Source organism: Pantherophis guttatus, chromosome 2 (genome assembly GCF_059756535.1).
Source record: "Pantherophis guttatus breed Tessera chromosome 2, ASM5975653v1, whole genome shotgun sequence".
Lineage (NCBI taxonomy): Eukaryota > Metazoa > Chordata > Lepidosauria > Squamata > Colubridae > Pantherophis > Pantherophis guttatus.
The window spans coordinates 206,043,956-206,063,909 of NC_142064.1; the positions used below are offsets into that span (position 1 = coordinate 206,043,956).

A 19,954-nucleotide genomic window follows, 5' to 3' on the forward strand; every position below is an offset into this window, starting at 1 on the left:
TACTTTTTTTTTCTTAATGGAAGGGTCAACATTCAAGAGTAATAGTCTCAGCTGGCTGTTGTGCAATTTCAGATAGGAATTAGATGTCTGGTAGAAAGCAAAATACTCTTGACATGCTTGTCAAGCTATATTTTAGATATATTTTTTACCATAAAATATGAATTCGGAAATGTTATGTATTTAATAAAGTTGCGCAATCTCAGAATTTCAACCATGCCTGTGGCTCGGCAGAAATCCAAAGAACGAATTGCACCCCAGTCATCCAAAGGTTGTCTATTCTAGTAAAAAAAAAAAAAACAACCACCCCACCACATTGTACTACGTATCCCGTCATACTTTGCTACGTGGTACGGTCCATGGGGGGGGGGGATGTACTTGTGGGGCCGAGACTGTGCCTCGTAAAAGATAGAAATCTTTGCGTAGCCGGAGGGAGGCGTGTGTTAGCTCCGGACGGATGCGTGAGTCTTGTTTCTGAAACTGCCTTCTCGATTGCCCCCGAGATATTTGACCCCCTGCCCCCCCCCCCCACTGTTGTGTGGTTGGTTCGGCCCAAGCAGGTCGATCCACTCCCGACGGAAAGGGGAGCGGAGGCTCCTGGCGGGGGGCTGGGAGCCCGGGCCGCCGGGTGGGGGCGGCAGCTGGAAGACGGAGAGGGCCGGCCGGCAGCGGGTGCCAGTGCTTGGGAGTCCAGGAGGCAATCTCCCTTCAGTTAGATGGTTGGTTCCAGCGGTGTTTAGAATAGGGAGTGGGGGGCGCGTGAGACTATTGGGGCGCACTACTTCTCTGGCTGAGCCGCCGCGAGGTGTTGGAGCTGCCGCCCCCTCCAGCAGGCGCGAGGGGGCGGGGGAGGGATCGGCTGTTCGGTACGTGCCGAAGGGGCTGCAGAGCTTGAGTGGGTAATGTGGGGATGTGGGGGGGGGGCGGGGGGAGGAACACACTGGGCGTGAGGTGGGAAAGCAGCAGCAGGCTAAGGTGGGATGGTCTTTGTGAAGAGATGGGGGGCTTGTGGACATGTTGTCATAAAAAAGGAAGTCGGGGTGGTTTTGTTTTTATGCGGGAGGGGGGGGGTTGATGGAGAGAGAGAGAGAGAGAGAAGCAAGGTGGGGATTTCGGGCAAGGAGGTGGCTGTTGTCTCTAAGTGGGTGAATCTGTATGGGAATTTGGGGTGGAATGGAGGGCCTCGGTGGAGAAGTGGGGAGGAGGTGATTGGCTCCTTCAGAAGAGGGTGGAACAGGGCCTGCTTTGTTAAGAGACTGCGTCCCCTGTGGATGCATTTCTAAAACTAGGTTGATGGGACCCATTCTTAAAAGCAGTCGAATCCCCACTGCTTGTGATACAGTCTTTTGGCGTGTGGAGCCTTACTAGTATGTGTCTTTGCAGCAGGGAACCCTGAGGTTGCTTAAGGCCTACCTCTTGATTTGTGCTTACTAAGTAGGTAATTATGTAATTGAAGGAACTGAATGAAATCAAATTAGAGACCGGGATGAGAAAGCAACTGCAAAAGAAAATACTTTCTTTTAAAAAGGGTTGTTGGCATGCTTGGCTTTAATGTTAAAAGGCATCAAGTAAAATGGCTTCATTTATCTGGAGCCTTTTAAAGGCCCATGACCTGAAGCTATTAAAATAAGGAGGAGTACAGGAAGATGCAGTGTATAATTGCAGAACAGGAAATGAAGCAAAATAATAATTTTGGCTAACAGTCGTGAAGAATAATCAGGAGGTGTTTTCCAGATAATACGAGATTTAAATTCTACTTATTCTTCCACACTTCTTTTACATTATTTACTTGAGGTCTGTGGAAGATTATAGTACATGTTTTAGCTGATTCTCACAATAGTCCTAATAGTTAGGAAATAGTGGAAAGATACTGACTTATTCAAGGCCACCCAGTAGGCTCCCTGACTGAGCAGAGAGGTCTGAACTTCTTTCAGATGCAAATCTAGTATATTCTATTAACTGCTAAATGAATCAGGATTACAGTTCTTGATTAATTTTAAAATAGAGCTAATATAAATTGTCTAGATTGGCATCTAAGACACATTTAGCCCAGAAAAACTTGAGGAAATTTTATAAACACCTATGTATGATAAGTGTAATGTTGATTTTAATGGTTATTTCTGTTAAGTGAAATGGAAAACGTAGAAAGGTAGAGGAACAAGTTCCATTAACTTAAATTAATTTGCTCCAAAGTAAGCCTGGTTTTGCATAACTTGCTAGGGTAAAATAAAGTGTGTGACTCGCTGCATTGTGCAAACCCAGCCAGTACTGTATATTTAATTTATTGGTTAGTGTGCACTATGTACCCAGACAGCTGGGTTAATTATGGGCTTGCATGTTGTGTGAACAAAGCCTCAATTTACAATTGCAGTTAATTTGTAATAGTAACTGAACTGTTGTAGGTATCTCTTTAAAATGTAGGATAAAAAGGTATTTTTAGATAGCCCTCTTAATTCTTAATGAATCTAACATTTTTGAATATGCATTTTATTGTTTCTACTTATTTAGCACCACTAGTATATTCTACTTCCCTGAATTTCAAAAGCAAATATAAACAAGGGGGTAGGTGTCCAACCTAAAAGACCTTAACATTTAAAGCAAGCAATGAAGAAGAGAATAAAACCGGGCGGTAAGAAGAGGAAGATGGAGAGACTGAATGTGAGCAAATCTACTTAAATTAGTACTAGATTTCTAATAAAAGCCCTTTCTCCTTTGTACAGTATTTTTTTGTCTTTAGAATTCTATCTTTCTCTATCATTGAGATATGTAATCATTATTTACTTTAAATGATAAGGCTACTAAATCTATGGAGCCCCTTCACCCATGATAGCAAAAAGTTTTTTTGTATCACTTTTATTATTAATATTTGAGCAGAAAGGATATTATGGAAGTTAAAGATACTAAAAAATAATTAAGAAATGAAACATTAAAAAAATAAAGTATGGTTTCAGAAAAAAATCATTAGATCTTTCCTGTTTTTTCTAATTTCTTTAAGATAGATGTTAGGCTGCCAACTATTTTAATCTGAAATATAGTCACTTGTGATTAAATGATGAGTGAGTTATACTAATCCTTGAATAGTTATAATTAATTGAGTTTATAAAATTAACCCATAAACTTATTTTGTTTTGACTTTAAATGCAGTGTACACCTAGCCATAATGAATTGTGAATTATCATTTATAGCTTGGTACAAATAGCTGATTGTGGTTTAATCAACATATTATTCTTAAAGATGTTAGGACAGCATGATTTGTGAATAGATTACTCTATATATTGACAAAAATACTATTCTTCCTCAAAAGTAAGCTTTATTGAAATCAGCAAGTATGCTGATATGTATTGGATTAGACTAGATTGGTTGCAATGAAAACCTGTTGCTATGTACTTAAACATAAGACACATTTAGCTACTGTTATTTATAGGTAAAATGTGCAGAGGATTTGAACTTTGCAATATTCAAAGTATTGTTTAAACATTAATCTGCTTTTACTAAGAATGAATGAAACAAATAGTTTTTCTCTGCTATAGTTTAAAAATGGTCTTGCTCACTTTAAAAAAATACATAACAAAGTTTGTCTATGTTGATAAACAAATAGTATTGTTAATTTTCATTAATTTGTACAAAACAAAATGGTAAATTAGCAAGGTATTCCGAAAGCAAATAAAGTATATTGAAAATTGAAGTAAATAATTTAGTAAAATACAACATGAGAGATTAGTTATACAAATGAAGAAAGGAATCTCAAATTGGGATAAAGATAGCAATATTACATAGTTGACTGTAATTTATAATCCAATTTATTGAATGCTGAGCAATGCTGATAAGAAACAGCACATGGACTATGGGATTGTTCATGTTTTTGCATACAGTAATTCGTTTGGTTTCCTTATCATAAAGCATTGTATGTTTTGCCATAATATATTTAAGAAGGTATTTATTTATTTATTGGATTATGTGGCTACCCATATAAAGTAACTCTGGATAGCTAACTATATAGGAAATATGGTGGGGGCAGGAGGTCTGAGACCTTAAGGGTGAGTGTTAAGAGCAAGGGCAAATTACCACTGTGATGGCAGAGGAAGGCATGCCTTGAGCAGGATGTTTTAGCAATAGCACTTAGACTTATATACCACTTCATAGTGCTTTACAGCCCTCTCTAAGCGGTTTACAGGGTCAGCATATTGCCCCCAACAAGCTGGGTCCTCATTTTACCAACCTTGGAAGGATGGAAGGGTGAATCAACCTTGACACTGGTGAGGATCAAACTGCTGGCAGCCAACAGAAGTAGCCTGCAGTACTACATTCTAACCACTGCGGCACCACAGCTCCTTTTAAGGAGGAGATGGGATTGGCCTTTAGGTGCCAATCCATTTTTCAACTCAATTACCTCTTCTATGGGTATGGGAGACCAGATTACTTAACAACCTGGTCTAAGGCCGCTGTTCGTGAATACCAGAAGCCTATATAATAAAGCCACATTCCACATTAAGAGGTAGATGAATGTTTAGATTTGGCATGATAATGATCCTAATTGGGCAAAGAAGGATATGAAGTTCTGTCTAAGAGTTGCCCTCACTTTGAATGCTTCTGTAACCATGGCTCCAAGGCTCGGGGTTGATGGTGGTGATGATCTTACAGGAGATCTTGGTTGTCACCAAATGTCCTGCCCCACAAATTATACTCTTTGAAGTTGAGTTGTGGGGATAAATTAGGTATACTGCTGGCATACTGTCTTCCTCTTAAAGTTAAAACACTGATATTAGATTCTTCCCACTCGAGGTAGCTGGTGGACTCCGGTTTCCATGCCCTGGACTTGTGATCTGGATGGGATCAAGAATTCATAGCTTCTGTTGCAACCATAGACTTTTCTCAGACTTTTTTTGGCTTGACTCATGTGGAAGAAGCCTTTACCTCAGGATAGATGAAGTATGAGCTAGAACAGGGCTGTCAAACTCCCAGCCTGCAGGCTGGATGTGTCACACGCTGGCCACGCCCAAACCCATTTTAGCGAAGGGGAAAGTCCCATATGTCACGTGATGCCGCTGTGACGACGTGAGTTTGACACCCCTGAATTAGAAGATAGAAGATATTGTGATCAGTCCTTTACCTTGGTCAGATTCCTGTGGTTGAGACTGTGAGAGTCTATCTCTGAAGGAGCAAATCTTGGGGTTCTCCTGGACGTGTGGTTCCTGTTTGATCAGCAAGTAGAAATTTTCTTTTGGTCACCCACAGCTGGTATTCCAGTTGCAGCCTTTTTTGGAGCACAAAAGTTGGTTACAGTAACTCCCGCCCTTAGCACCTCAAGGTTAGTTTATTGCTCTTGAAAACTACTTGGAAGCTGCTCGCTTGCTAACAGATCAGAGCTGTTTTAGCATGGAATATTTATTTTGCAGGCTTGCTTTGATTGCCACTAGGTTTCTGAGTACAATTCAATATTTTGGTATTAAACTAAAGTCCCGTGGATTTTGGCCCCTATATCTTAAGTAATGTCTCCTCCAAACAGAATCTGCTTTTACAGTATATTTATGCTGAGAGAGGATGCTTTGGATCCTTTCTTCATTAGGAGTGAGGGGGTGGGAGCCTGGAGACAGGTCTTCTTATTGTCTGCCCCATTACAATTAGTTTGTCCTCAGAAGCCCTGACCACCCCCGCAATATCTATTTTGAGGAAGATGGTAAAGAGAATTTTATTTCAGTGAGCATTTGAGGAGTAGCTAATGATCATTTGACTGCCTTATTTCTGATAGTTGGTTTTTATTATTTTTATTTTTAATTTCTGTTCAATATTCACTACTTTTAATCAGAACTCTTAAAATATTTTGAATTTTATGGCATGAGCAGTTGTTTTAATTATTTTTATTAACTGTACCTGGTTCATTGGGGTGAGATATAAATACTGAAATAAGAAAAGAGAATCTAGCTTCTTAGATTTGTACATTTTGTGTACAAATTTGTACATTGTGGTACAATGCCACAAAATGAGGCATTGGAACTTTGGAGGAGAGTCTGTTGAAACATTAAAAAAAAAAGAATGAAATTAAAAAGGTAAATGCTGATTTTAGACAGGCAGGCCATTCAAATTCCCAGATAGCAAGAAACTCATTGATGACTCTGCCAATCACTTCTATCTATAGCATTTGAATATTTAGTGGGACTATGTGGTATGTGTAAGTGAGGCTTAGCTTACGTGGGTTTTTAAACTGTTCTGGACACTATTTAAGACTTTTCTTTTGAATGATAAATTATGGTATTTTAAGTTTTCAGGAATCACAGTCAAAAGTTTTTGTGTTTCTGCAAAAAGGTTCCTAAGTAGCCTCATTCATCACTGAAGCTACAAGGTGTTGAGTCCTGCTTAAGAGGATAAGAGAATCATGGATGTTTCTGGTTGACTGGTAGTTTATGCTCTGGGACTTCTTTGGGACAGAATATCCCCCCACCCCCCCATCACACACACACAGATACTGTTTTGCAATCTGATTTGCTTGTCAGACTTTGCTTTCTCCCTGCGTATTGCAGATAGGGATTATACAAGGAAGAAACCAATGTGCACATTCAGGCTTTAAGAAACAGATCAGACTTGAACAAGTAGGATTCATTAATATGTCTGTTTCCTGCAGGGGTCAGGAGAATGACATGGAATTTGGCTAGATTGTGAATGAGCAGATATGGTAACTGATGATGATTAAACACAGCTGGACTTGCTGAGGAAGGCAGAAGGCTGGCAAGTGCTGGAGTCTCAAGAAAATGCCAGGCCTTCCTAAGAAGCCATGATCACACTGATAACTGAGCAACTACAAAAAGCAGAGCTTGGAGAAATTGAAATGCATATCATTCGGCATCAACCTGGTATGATTTCTTCTCTTTATAATATATATATATTATATTGCTAATATATTAACAATATTGTACTAACATCAATGTACTACAGATGCCAGGATCAGGAGATTTTGAACTCTTTATCTTGAACAGCTTCTTGTCCATGTTATGGGGTAAACTGTTTTTAAAACTGAGGAGAAGTTAACAAACAGCTTTAGGGTATAAGTTTGCAGCTCAAATGGATATTTTTATTTATCAATCTAGTGCAAACCTATTGTATGAGCTAAAAAAGGTTCTGTTGTTTTATGTTTATAAAATTATGTGCAGCACTATCTTACTGTTGAAGCGACTCTGGGCAGCTTATGTTAAATAACAGATAATCCTTCTTTAGTGACTGCCTCATTTAGTGTCTGTTTGCAGTTATAGTGGTAATGAAAAAATAACTTTATGACCAATTTTCCCATTTCTGACCTTCACAGGTCTGGAAAACAAAGAAAAGCTAAAGTAATATCATAAGCATAGTCATGGTTTCATTTAGCAATATTCAACACATATATATTACTGTATTTTCCTTTTGCCTATTTTATCCTGGACTTATATCCTGTATTTTATTTTTGTTTTATATTTTTGATATGGTCATAAGACCAATCAATATACCATCCACTTAGCAATCGCTTTGTTTAACAACCAAATTGCCATCTCATCTGTAGGTCGCTAAATGAGGATTGCCTGTAAGAACCAGTACCGATAGTATGCTAGATTCTGTAGAGACAGAATGGTGTTTATTATGTAATTTATATCTTCTCTGGAAGCGCTACTTTAGTTTTGTTTGTCAGATAATCTGTGCTTCATTTCTGCACCTTGAAAAAGCTAAAATAACTTCAGAAACTGCTAGTATCTTTGCAGTAGATATGTGATATTTTTAAAGAGGCCATTATTTAGAGAGAGCAGGCATCAGTGTCTGTGAAATTTTTCATGCTTACTTTATCCAACACCTCATCTCAATAATCAGGAGATGCAGAACGTTCTTAAAAGCAAATATGTGAAAAGATGGGTGAGAACCTGTAACCTGTATGCCTAAGTGTTTTTTAAAAAAATACATATAAACCTGTGATGGGCAACAGGTAGGTCAAAAAAATTACAACCTGTTCAATGATAGGTTGCAATTAGCAACTGTCATTGAACAACAGGGTATTTTCTTGCTGAAAAAATAAAACTGAGTAGACCTGAAGCAATTTTTGATCTCCTAGACCCGTGATGGCGAACCTATGGCACGTGTGCCACAGGTGGCACGTGGAGCCATATTAGTGGGCACGCCAGCTCAGCTCTGGGGCGCATGCGCGCGCTGGCCAGCTGATTTTCGGGCCTTCTGGGCCCACCAGAAGTAGGGAAACAGGCTGTTTCCTGCCTCTGGAGGGCCTGGGGGCGGGGTGGGGAAGGCCCGTTTTTCTTTCTTACCTGGCTCCAGATCCCCTCTGTGTATCTGGGAAGGGCGAAAACAGCCTTTCCCACTCCCTTGGAGGCCCTACGGAGGCTGAAAGGGCCCATTTCCCGACTCCCGGTGGGACAGGAAGTGACGTTTTTTCCTGTCCCCAGCCTCCAGAGCCTCCTAGAGAGGCTCCTAAAGACTCCTAGAGAGGCTCCTAGAGACTCCTAGAGAGGTTCTGGAGGCTGGGGACAGCAAAAAATGTCACTTCCTGTCCCACTGAGAGTTGGGAAATGGGCCCTTTCAGCCTCCGTAGGGCCTCCAAGGGAGTGGGAAAGGCTGTTTTCGCCCTTCCCAGATACACAGAGAGGATCTGGAACCAGGTAAGAAAGAAAAACGGGCCTACCAGGCCATCATGTGCCAGGGGGAGGGGGTTGCGCACACATGCGCATGGGCACGTGCGTGCGCGACCCTCCCCCGCCCTGCCCCCTCTCCTGGCACGCGATGGCAAAAAGGTTAGCCATCACTGTCCTAGACACTTGCTTAGGCTAGTTTACTTTTGAGATTATGGAACAACTAGTTTTTAATATTAAAAAATTAATAGAAACATCATTAGGCTCTTCCCTGATCCACCTACCCCATATATTTGTATATTTATCAAACTACTAGTATGGGTAATAAATTCTCTTCCTCTAGAAAAATGATATTTGTAGCCTGTTTACGAACAGAAAGGCTATTTTATGTACAGATGTATGGAATTCAATGCTGCATGATGATACCTACTGCATAAATTATTAGTTAGTTTAGTTTATTTGATTTGTATACCGCCCTACTCCCGAAGGACTCAGGGCGGTGAACAGCCAAACAATAAAATACATAGATACAAAAAATTTAAAAACCAAATAAATTATAGGCTATAGGTAGCTGTAGTCACAACAGATGGAAGAATTTTGCTAATATATTCTACTTACAACATTTTTTTGCCTTCTGGCTGGCCACTGCTAAAATAAGTTCTGAACCACATGCTTCTCTGCTTTGATTTAGCATAACAATTATGGGGATAGCATTTATGGGGAAAGCAGACTGAATTTGATTAAAGAATAGTAAGGATAAGAAATATTCTGTGAACTGGTAACAAAGTTCTTGAAATTTTGGAGTTTGCAGAAGGAAAATTTCAGATAAGTATAAATTTGTTTCCTTGGATCACATAATAAGCCTGTGGTAAGTATTAAGAGTTTGTTGCAGCAGCTTGTATTATCATATTCTCTTCTCACAAAATTCTGATGACATGATAGAATAAATTAGAAAAATTAGAAAAACTTGTGTTTATTTCAGGCCTTTCTCACCTCCTGGTTTTGTTTGCTGTTACCACTGTTGCCATCACCTTCTGATGGTGCTACTTGCCTGTTCCTATCTTACAATATTCTGCTACTTGAGGGAATAAATACCAAGTGTATTGCTTCCATAGGATGACCGTTCAGCAAATATTTTGCTATAATAACTGCACATGTACATTGACAAGAATTGGTGTCAGAACCATTCCATGCTAAATGTTAGAGGCTTCTAAATGCAGACTTTATGGCAGACATATAGAAACTCAGTTTATATGAAATTTCTTGTTTTCTAAGAGTTATTATTCATAAAATTTATATGGCCGCTGATCTTAAATAAACAACTCTGGATAGGTCACAGTGCTAAACAATAAAAACAGTATAAATACAAATGCAAAACAGCAGTGAAATATACCGGTAATATGCAGAATATGAAAGTCAAGGTATCTCACACCTTATCCTTAATATCAAATTCACTAACATCAAACTCCATTAACAACTTAGCTTTAATGCTTATATGAGAAAAACTAGTTTTATTACAGCTTTCCTTAAGGCCAGTGGGGTCAGTGCTATCCTGACTTAACAAGGGGAAGTTGTTCCACTGGGCAGACATGGCAACAGAAAAGAAATGTCCCTCATGTCTGCATAATGATCCTATTTCACTAAAGCAGGGCTGTCAAACTCGCGGCCCGCAGGCCAGATGCGTCACACGCTGACCATGCCCACGCCCGGTTTAGCAAAGTCACAATACGTCACGTGACACCACCATGACAAGGTGAGTTTGACACCCCTTCACTAAAGGGATCCAGCAGATGCTTACCCTGCCAGATCTGGTGAGATGGGCACAAATGAATGGAAACAGGCAGGCTCATGTGTGATCTGGCCTTGTGCCGTGCAGAGCTTTAAAGGTGATAGCCAATACTTTGAATTGCACCTGGAAGATCACTGGGAACACTAAAACAGCTCACACATCTGAAGTATTACATGGGCAAACTTTGGTACATGCAATATGACACATGCTGGTATGTTATGGATCAGCTGAAGCTTCTGAATGCTTTCCAAAGACAGCCCCACGTGCAGCGTGTCGTAACGAGACAGAGGATACTAAAGCATGAGTATCTGTGAGCAGAGTCTCCAGATCTAGCAACAGTGCAACTGGAGGATAAGATGAACCAGGGTAAAGGCTGTCCTATTCTCCCACCAATTTGAAGCTTGTGTGCATGACTTCTATCTTAATTTCCAGTCATCCTATAATGTAAAGCATTTCTGGGTCTGTACTTTTTCCATGTTTTTTTTTTCTTAATAGGGGCAGAAACAGCTGTACAAAGAAATTCCCTCCACAGACTATCCTTGTAACCTAAGGAGAGTTGACCTGAATTGAAAAACCAAGGACAATATGCTCCTGTATCAAAATATAAATTAAAAGGGAGTGATTCAGTGGAATATGAAGCATGTGCTTCCTGATTCTTTTTAGGTCTGGAGTCCACGGTGAATGTGCCTGGAAATTAATACATTATAGCAGCACAAAGTCCCTGCAGGTGCAGCCAGGAACAGAATTTATCTTTTCCATCCAGAAGTTTGAACACTGAGGTGTAGACTTCCAAGAATGGGATGTGGCCTAATGAAGCTTTTGCAGGAAAGGTAGAGTCAAGTTTGTTGTTGTAATGTTCTTTGAGTAGATGAAGCTATGCAATAGAAAACTAGTGACCTGGAATAGAAAATACGCCCCTGTAACATGGCTACATGTTAGTCTGTCAGCATTTGAAAGCAAAACATTACAGGATGGGGAGGGATAAAGGTGCCATAAATGGGACTTTCCACTAATTTTCTGTGGGACATGAAATTCAATCAGGCATATTCTGTCATTGTTAATGATTTTTGAAGATATTAGAATGTAGATTATCTGGTGAATCATAGTTCAGAAAACTATCTTATACCTGCTCATTTTCTCAGTAATAGAGCTTTCGTACAGATAAATAATTAACAATATATTGTCATTGATTCAGAGAGCTTTTGAAAAATTGAAAAAAATACAGCAAAGAAAAATGGAACCCAACTAAACAAGTAAATTATTTTCATGAATAAAATGTAAAAAAAATTTCCATGGGCATTTTCACATTTCCCATGGGGTGGAGTAGGGAAGTATCTTTAAAATTTTAATCTAATATGGGCAAAGCATAAACGGGAAATTTTAAAACTCTGTCAAACATCATAGTTAATAGTTGATGGTTGATAGCAAGATATGGAAGTCTAGTGATCAAGCTTGAGTAAATCATTTTCTGATTGATTATTTTGTCCCAACTGTCTCAGCTTTCAGTTTAATTGAAATGTTAGAAAGATTCCCTTGAGGTAAAACTTAAATGTTGTCTACTTAGAGAGAATGCTATAGGAATTGGGAAGTGGGCATCATATTTGAATGCTGTTAGAATCTCATAAATGAAATTAGGTTGTTACGAGAAGTTTAATAGTGGGAATTGCAGAACTAAACGTGTTTATAAAGTGCTGGTCCTTGCTGTGATATGGTGACTCTTTGTGTTTCCCTTCGTAGCCTTTGCCCGATCACGCAAATGTGGCCAGCTGTGGCAGCCCCTTCCAGATAGCGCCTGGTAAGAACATCTGGCTGAACTTCTGCCCTTTGTGCCTACATCTCTTGTCCTCTTTTTCTTCTTATGTTTTCTACATAAAGCTTAACAAGTTAACAAGATAAACTTACTTTCTGGTTTTGTTGTGTAGGCTATATGAGATACTGTTACCCTTCTTAAATTAACATTTGGTCAAAATAGCAAACGTTCATTTTTAATCAGTGATCACTATGATAAAAGCTGGAAGAATGTTTAAATAGTAACAGGAACTACTATTTTCAGGCAATCTGTACAGGAGGGAAAATTTTAAAATTTTAATATGTTTTAAACTAGGTTTCTTATTTCTGTATGATTGTACTGGAAGTTCTCAATAGTTTCATGTTGCAGTATCCATATTAGCTGCTTCCTATGGACTTGAATAAATAGTTCCAATGGTATTCTTACATAAGAATTTTAGGATGTATAATATACATAATAGTTAACTCTTTCTAAAAACTGGCCTTAGCAAAAAAGTAAAAACCTATTGTGATGAATAATTTTAAAGGACTTTAATAGTCAATAATATAACAACCTTAATACATAAATAGAGCAATTTTAACATGCAGTGTAAGAAACTCAAGGTGAATAAATTAAAGCATATATTCTAAATTTTAAAATTAATAGCTACCACTCTTATTACAAATAGAATATTGGAATAATATTAGTTATACAGTCATATTTTAAGCTATATATATTTCAGGATTCCTAAATGGCCCTTAAAATAAAGCAACCTTTGTTCCTGAAATTGACTCTTGAATAAAATAGATTTTATTTTTAAAAGTAAGATTTTTATTTGCTGTATGATTTCTTTTTTTATTGTTTAGTCACTAACTCGTGCCCAATTCCTTTTAGGCACATTTTATACAAGAGAGAAATGCACTTTCCCAAAATGGATCATTCCTGTAATTGTTCTGATCATCTTGTGACTATATTATATAATTATTATCATATTTATTTATTTATTTATTTTATTCATTGAATTTCTATACCGCCCTACTCCCGAAGGACTGTACAGCCATGAAATAAAACACATAGATATACAAAATTTAAAATCAAATAAAATGAATTAAATAAATTTGGCTGAATTAATACCCATAATTTAAAATACCCATAATTTTAAAATACATTAAAAATTTAAAATTTACACTTAAAAGGGAGAATCATATATTGTACAGCAATTTGCCTTAAAACACCATTATATTGTAAACATTTGGAATCGGGATAGTTTCTATATAAATGTTTTAATGCATTGGCTGAAAGTATTATTTAAGGTAATAAATCCCATAATTTTTACTTTTTTTCATTAGCAAGTTTCTAGATAGTTTGTAAAGCACAAAATTTGGCTTTAAACCTGTTCACTTACTTGTTGTATAGATTATTACTGGCCTGTCAGAATTTGAATCTAATTCAGGGATCTTGTTTCTTCTACAAAATGTTACTTTTCAAATTAAGGAAATTTAAAAGAATACATCTTTAGAGTTCTATAATATCTATTACTTATGCTACTATATATTAACTATAATGTTAAAGCTAAAATCGGTTATTTAATATGGCTATCATTCTGTTGGTCTTACAGATAATGACTCCCTTCTGTCTTGTCTAAAATCATAATTTTATGTTTCGCAATCTGTCTAGAGTTCACTGTCTGGTGTCTGTTCCTTACACTATAGATTAGTTCCCCTAATTGCATGTCCCAACCTAACACAAATATTTTTACTTGTGGGTGGATGTTTTTGGCTCAAATAATCTGTATTGATTTTTAGCTATTTTGAGAAAGCCAATGTCATATATATAAAAACAGATAACTCTTAGAGTTTTTTCTCTGTGTTTATTTCATAGCTGCATGTATTTTTAACTTGGTACTTCACCCATTTGATGATTTTCACGAGTAATTCTGGCTGTTTTTGCAGTTACACAGGGTGTTGGGCAAAGGAATCTTAATAGAATTAAAACAGTATTTTTTTTGCCTTTCTTTTCTAAAGATGACTAGGAAGGAAGTAGCTGTAATATAATCCAGTAGTTGCATTAGATGTATTTCTTCATATAGATGGAAGAGAACAATAGAAAACAGCCCTATATCCTCAGGGATGCTGAACATTTGAAAACAGGAAGTTTTTAAATAAACTAAAAGTGTGTTCTCCATTGTTCAATCAGTTCTCATTTTTTTTTAGTTTCTCCTGTAGAAAGAAATAAAAGTGATAGTGTATATTTTTCCCTTTATAACTACATCCAACTATAAATGGAATGCAACAATGTTTGTTTATTCATGTCAGAAACATCACAATTAAAATAAGGCATACTATATGACATAAAATTTAAAATATATGACATAAAATGTAAAAGACAAGATTAAACAAGTTAAACAGATCCTGCCTAGAAAGTAGCAATATTAATTGCATTCTGTTGTGCTGTCATGAAGTCCTCAAGTGTACATTGATTAGGACACAAAGGACAGGTTAACATATGTGTTGTTGTCTGCATGTCACCACAATTGCAAAGGGCAAAAGCTTTAGTGCCAAGCTATAGTGCCATTTGTTCAGAGTATCTCTGGATCTTGTTACACCCATGCACAGTCTATTCAGTGTTTTCCATACTTGCCAGACCCAAGTTCCAGCTCAACAGATGGTTCCATCCTGTGTTGGTTCTTTGTAGCTTTTCATAGGTCCTCTCTGCTTTTAAATTCTTTGAAGTCTTCCGTTGACCTAAGGAAACTTTTTCTAGATTTTAATCTCCAATGAGCTGATTGTAGGCCATAGAGAAGGTGGTGTCTAGATACAGATGATGTAAACCTCCTTCTGTATGCTGCTGCTTCTCTATGAACATGTGATTTTCTCCAAGAAGCATTATTCTTTCTTTGATTCATAAATATCTCCTTTGCAGTATAGTAAGAAATAATCACATCTTTAATTCAGAAACCTCTTATTTATCTACCATTATCATAATTAAGGGACTAGAAAGAATACTTTGTGAATATTTGGCTGGAGAATTAAACATTTTAATGGAGTTAGAGAAGAGTTATTAAATTTAGATCATTTATGAGTTAATATACTAACTAGGCATATCTTTATTCGACAGTTGTTAATATACTGTATATATTTAAAATGTTTAAAGGAGTAGGCTGGAAGGTGTTCCAACTTCATGTGAGGAATCCAGTATCTTTTTGTTAAATCGCATGTATACAATATTTTAACTAAGTTGATCTGGATGACAGCTGCGGCTCTCAACTTAAATTTCCTGTCCTGTGTTATTCTTTACAGAGGGGACTTCATGGAGGGACCTAGCTCCCTGTCCAAAGATCCATCTCCAAGACAACACAGTTCCTTACCAACAGTCCACCCTAAGCCTTCCCTTGCCAACTTGCAGCCCAGAAAACAGCCCTCTGAACAATCTTGCATCCCAAGCACTGGCCACCAACTCTTTAGTTTCAGAAAAAGTTTCTGTGCCCCCTACCAAAAGACACTGTCGTTCACTCTCAGTGCCCGAAGACCTTTCCCGCTGGCAAGCTGTCTGGAGGCCCCTGGGCTCCAAAGTGTGGACACATATCAAACGTCGGGAGACCAGTGGAGTGGACACTTTAGCAGTACAATCCCAGAACCTGGTTCAGGAAGCCAACAGACTTTGCTTCAATCCAGTCCCCAGTGCCTCTTATCAGTGTGTTCAAGATGGTGCTGTTGGTGGCAGGAGCCCACCATTTTTCAGTCTGGCTCTGTCTCGAGAATCGCCAGCAAGTGTACCATGGGAGACAGGAGAGACTTTGCAGCCCTACCCCCTGCAACGCCGTTTCTCTCTGTCACCGGTCAGATTCTTGCCATCCCCCCAGAGCTCTACCACTTCCACACCAGAGCTCCTTCGGCACCAGCACAGCCTCCCTCGCAGCCGCTCACAGCCTTGTGACTTGGACACCAGGAAATGTGGTCTCAAGCGGCGCCATGAAGAGGATGTGAGGTGGCATAGGCCCTCACTTGATTTCTACAAGATGAATCAGGTAAGAAAGGAAGCATCATTTACCTGGCTTTGGAGCCACGTTGATTGAAACTTCCCTGTAAAATCAATGAAAAGGTGAAGTGAAAGGGAAGTAAAAAACTGAAAATAAAATTGGATTTTTCCATGTAGCAGAACATATTATATTCAACAATTATATGGTGCTAAGCAATAAATGAGTACAATACACTGTGGAAAACATTGGGGATTATCTACAGGTAGTCCTCGATTTATAACTGTAATTGAGCCTGCAAATATGTTTGCAAGTTGTGCTAGTCATTAAGTGGGTCATCACATGACCTACCCAATTCTACAATATTTTTTGCAGTGGTGGTTAAGTGAATCGCCATGGATGTTAAGTGAATCCACAGTAGTTAAGCAAACTCATTTGTCTGCAATGGGTGTTCTTTGCTGAAACAGAGAAGTTAAATGTTGGCTTCCAGCAAAAAACCACTAAATTGCAGTCACATGACCATGGGATGCTACAAATGGCCGTACATGCGGGCCAGTTGCCAAGCCCAAAATGTGACCATGGAAAGGAGCCGGGCTGTCTTCAAATCTAAATCATAAATAACTTTTGGGAGACCATTGTAACTTCGAAGAGTCACTAAGTAAACCAATTGCAAGTTGAGCACTACCTCATATGGTGTATATGACACCAACAAAATTCATCAGTGACATGACTGGTCCTTGCAGTTATGACTGCTGCAGCATCCCTCTAGTCATGTGATCATGAGTTGGCCATTTGTCAGCCATCACACATTTACAACTGTTGCAACATCCTGCAGTCACTTGCCATTTGTGACCTTCCCAACCAATCAATCAGGAAGCCGACAGGAAAGGTCACAAGTTGCAGTCATGTGATGTCAGGTCAAAAAAGGTAAAACCATGTTCCGTCACGTGATGCCTCACTTAATGATTGCACCACTTAACTAGTTTTTTGGTCCCTGTTGTTGTAAATTGAGGACTTTGCTCCATGTATATTTATTAGAAATGGCAGATTTCTAATCCTTCCAAAGAGGAGACTTGCATTGGCAGTTATATTGAAATAATTTTGAGTGGTCCTCGGTGCTCTCTTGAGCTTGGTTGTTTTCATGCAGACAACCTAGGTAATATCAGTGAAATAATTTTGTCTTGATGCATGCTGGGATTTATAATAACCTGTATTAGCAGGATATTAATTTGTTAGAAGAGCCAGTGGTTATTTGAAACCATTCATGAGCAGGGAGAATTAGAACCAAAGTAGCTGGACAGCTCACAGTGTTCTTCATACTTAGAACAAAGCAATCCACTCTAGATCCTGGGTTTTTTTTTTAATTCACAAGCAAAAAATTACCTAATGATCTTTAATGGAAAAATGCTGAATTTTTTTCCCGATTAGTCCACAGGTGGGTCCTCTTTTAAACAATGGTAATTGAACTGGAATTTGTCCACTTTACAACCACTGGATGTGGTTGTAAAGTGGAATGTTGCAGGACCGTGTTGCTTAGCAACGGCGATCCTGGTAGTCCCTCTTGCTGTTAAGTCAGGACCTCCTCACTGCTTTCTGCCAGCTTCCTACAAGCAAAGTAAGTGGGGAAGTTGACAAAAAGTCACAAATCCCAGGTGGCTTGCAAACAGCGCAAGGGTGGCTGAGTGAGTGCTCTGTATAGAACATAGGTGGCTGCTGCAGCTCAATATAGGCGTGGCTGGACATGGGGTATGATTGGTGCTCTGGAGCAGGGGTCGCCAACCTTTCGGACCTTGGACCACTAAATTCATAATTTTAAATCCCTTGGACCACTAATATGAATTTTTTAAAAAAGATAAATAGTACTTAGTGCAATATAAAAATGCAAATAATTTTTTTATGGACCACCAAAATTTTCTCATGGACCACCAGTTGGTAACCACTGCTCTGGAGGGCAGAATACACAGGTGGTTGCTGCAGCTCAGTGCAAGTGTGGCTAGGCGTGAGTAGGTGTTGCAGAATTGGGAGAAAGTAGCAGAAGTCATTCCTGCCAGCTTCCCCATTGAGTTTGGTTGTGCCGACAGGGAAGGTCACAAGTGGTGATCACGTGACTGAATGGGTACTGGGACAAATGGAACTTCAGGGACTGATTGTAAGTACCACTCATTCATTGCCATAACTTCAAACAACTTGTTGTTAACCAATGATTATCTGTTATGCAATCTATAGCCAGAGGTTGGAGACACCATAGATGAAATTACTATAAACCAATAAAGATAGCCTAGGAGTAGTAGATATGTCAATAGAACAATTATGTGTATCTAGAATGTTTCAGAAAGTATAAGGAACACTATTTGCCATAGACTTGGCAGATTTGGTTTGTTAATAAAAGCAGTTTTTGAACATTTATGTCTATCCCAGCAAGCTGAACCCTTAAAAATGTCTCAGGTATTTAGTTACACAAACCTTGACCTCCGATCGTTCAGCTTGGAGGCTAAAGACGCAGCATGGCCTTCTCCAATTCGAAGAGACACTTGTTCGGCAAGCTGAGGCAAAGAGGCAGTCCCGGAACCAACGAATTCTGGGGGCTGGGCAGGGGACAGAAGGTATCTGCCCTCAGTGTAGAAGGGATTGCCACTCTCGAATTGGTGTTTTTAGTCACACTAGATGATGTTTTAGGACCTCTTTCCAGAGCATGATACCAGTGTCTTTTGAGACTGAAGGATGCCAATGTAAAATTTAGTCACAATAGCAGCTTCTTATATAATAATGCAATTTTGATAATGATATTTAATTTCTGGAACTGAGCAATCACTATAGTAAATCATACTAGTGTTCTAATTCACCTGACCATGTGTATGCCCACAAGTTGACATTAGAACACAAGATAAATGTATTGAAATATACATTTCTTTATTTTTTTGACAGAAACCATTTGCAGGGGAAGTCTGTCAGTTAGACAAATCTGAGGAAGGTGGCTATCCATCATGGCTCTTGACTTGCAGCCCACAATCACCCTCAGCTCCTTGCAGTCCCATTAATAATTGTATCCAGGTGCTCAGTGAAAGTGAAGAGGAGGATGAAGAAGAAGAAGCAGCAGTACAAGCAGCAAGACAAATAAATTGGAATTTAGCAAGCAAAAGGACACTCTTCCAACCAGATTTTAGTGATCTGGATCTAACTTTGATTGAAGAGAACTAGCATTTTGGATGTCTCCTTGAAAAACTGACTTTGGAGTCAGCCGCAAAGGGAGGCTGCACTCCTGGATGAGGGTGGGGGAGCGGGGTGGGGGTAGAAGGGAAAGTGGCGGTAGGATAACGGGGTTTTGTCTGCTTGTTTCTTTTGTATTAAAAGAGAAAATAAAAAGAAATTACTAAAGGGAGTTGTATGTCTCTAAGATGGGATGATCAAGCCTGTCAAATATAAGGAGACAGGAAGAAAACCTTGTCAGCAATTTGACAAATTTGCTTTTCTTGGCAAGCTTTTTGGTCTGTCCCTGATCACAACACTCAGAGACCTTTATTTAAAAGAAAGAAAATATGATATATACTTAATAAAGTCCTACATATAAGCATAACAATACAATTGATTGATTTTTTAAAATTAAAAATACAGTGATACGGTAATTTGAAATCATGTTACAATCCTGTTGAGTATTTTTACTGGATGAATCTTCATCCACATTACTTGTCACCTTAGAATTTTAATCCACAGCCTAATATAGGAAGATACAGAAAAGCAGCAAAATTAAACACATCATTGCATAGACATTTGTTTTTCTCCAGGAAGAATTGCTCCAAAAGTAAGCATTTTGCCCTTTGCTTTTGAAT

General features: G+C 38.6%; 1 protein-coding gene across 16 annotated transcripts; it reads left to right on the top strand.

The window, feature by feature from the left end:
- Positions 1-332: 332 nt before the first annotated feature.
- On the top strand, positions 333-19,502 carry FAM53C (family with sequence similarity 53 member C). 16 transcript variants are annotated; one of them, XM_087887649.1, is made up of 7 exons: positions 352-458; positions 2,506-2,655; positions 6,617-6,845; positions 11,047-11,213; positions 12,121-12,178; positions 15,451-16,178; positions 19,053-19,502. In XM_087887649.1, the coding sequence occupies exons 4-7, from the start codon at positions 11,184-11,186 to the stop codon at positions 19,323-19,325; spliced, it is 1,089 nt and encodes a 362-aa protein (XP_087743775.1). In that variant the 5' UTR covers positions 352-458; positions 2,506-2,655; positions 6,617-6,845; positions 11,047-11,183; the 3' UTR covers positions 19,326-19,502. The 16 variants fall into 16 exon arrangements, with proteins under 16 accessions (XP_087743780.1, XP_060544443.1, XP_087743775.1 ...); XM_087887652.1 differs by having other exon boundaries at positions 413-458; positions 10,879-11,213; XM_060688458.2 differs by having other exon boundaries at positions 436-863.
- The last annotated feature ends 452 nt before the right edge of the window (positions 19,503-19,954 follow it).

Coding starts and splice junctions, on each gene's coding strand:
- FAM53C (XM_087887654.1), top strand. CDS start 11,184: ATGTGGCCTAATGAAGCTTTTGCAGGAAAG. Junction 11,214..12,120: donor ATGAAGCTTTTGCAGGAAAG/GTAGAGTCAAGT, acceptor TTCCCTTCGTAG/CCTTTGCCCGATCACGCAAA. Junction 12,179..15,450: donor CCCCTTCCAGATAGCGCCTG/GTAAGAACATCT, acceptor TATTCTTTACAG/AGGGGACTTCATGGAGGGAC.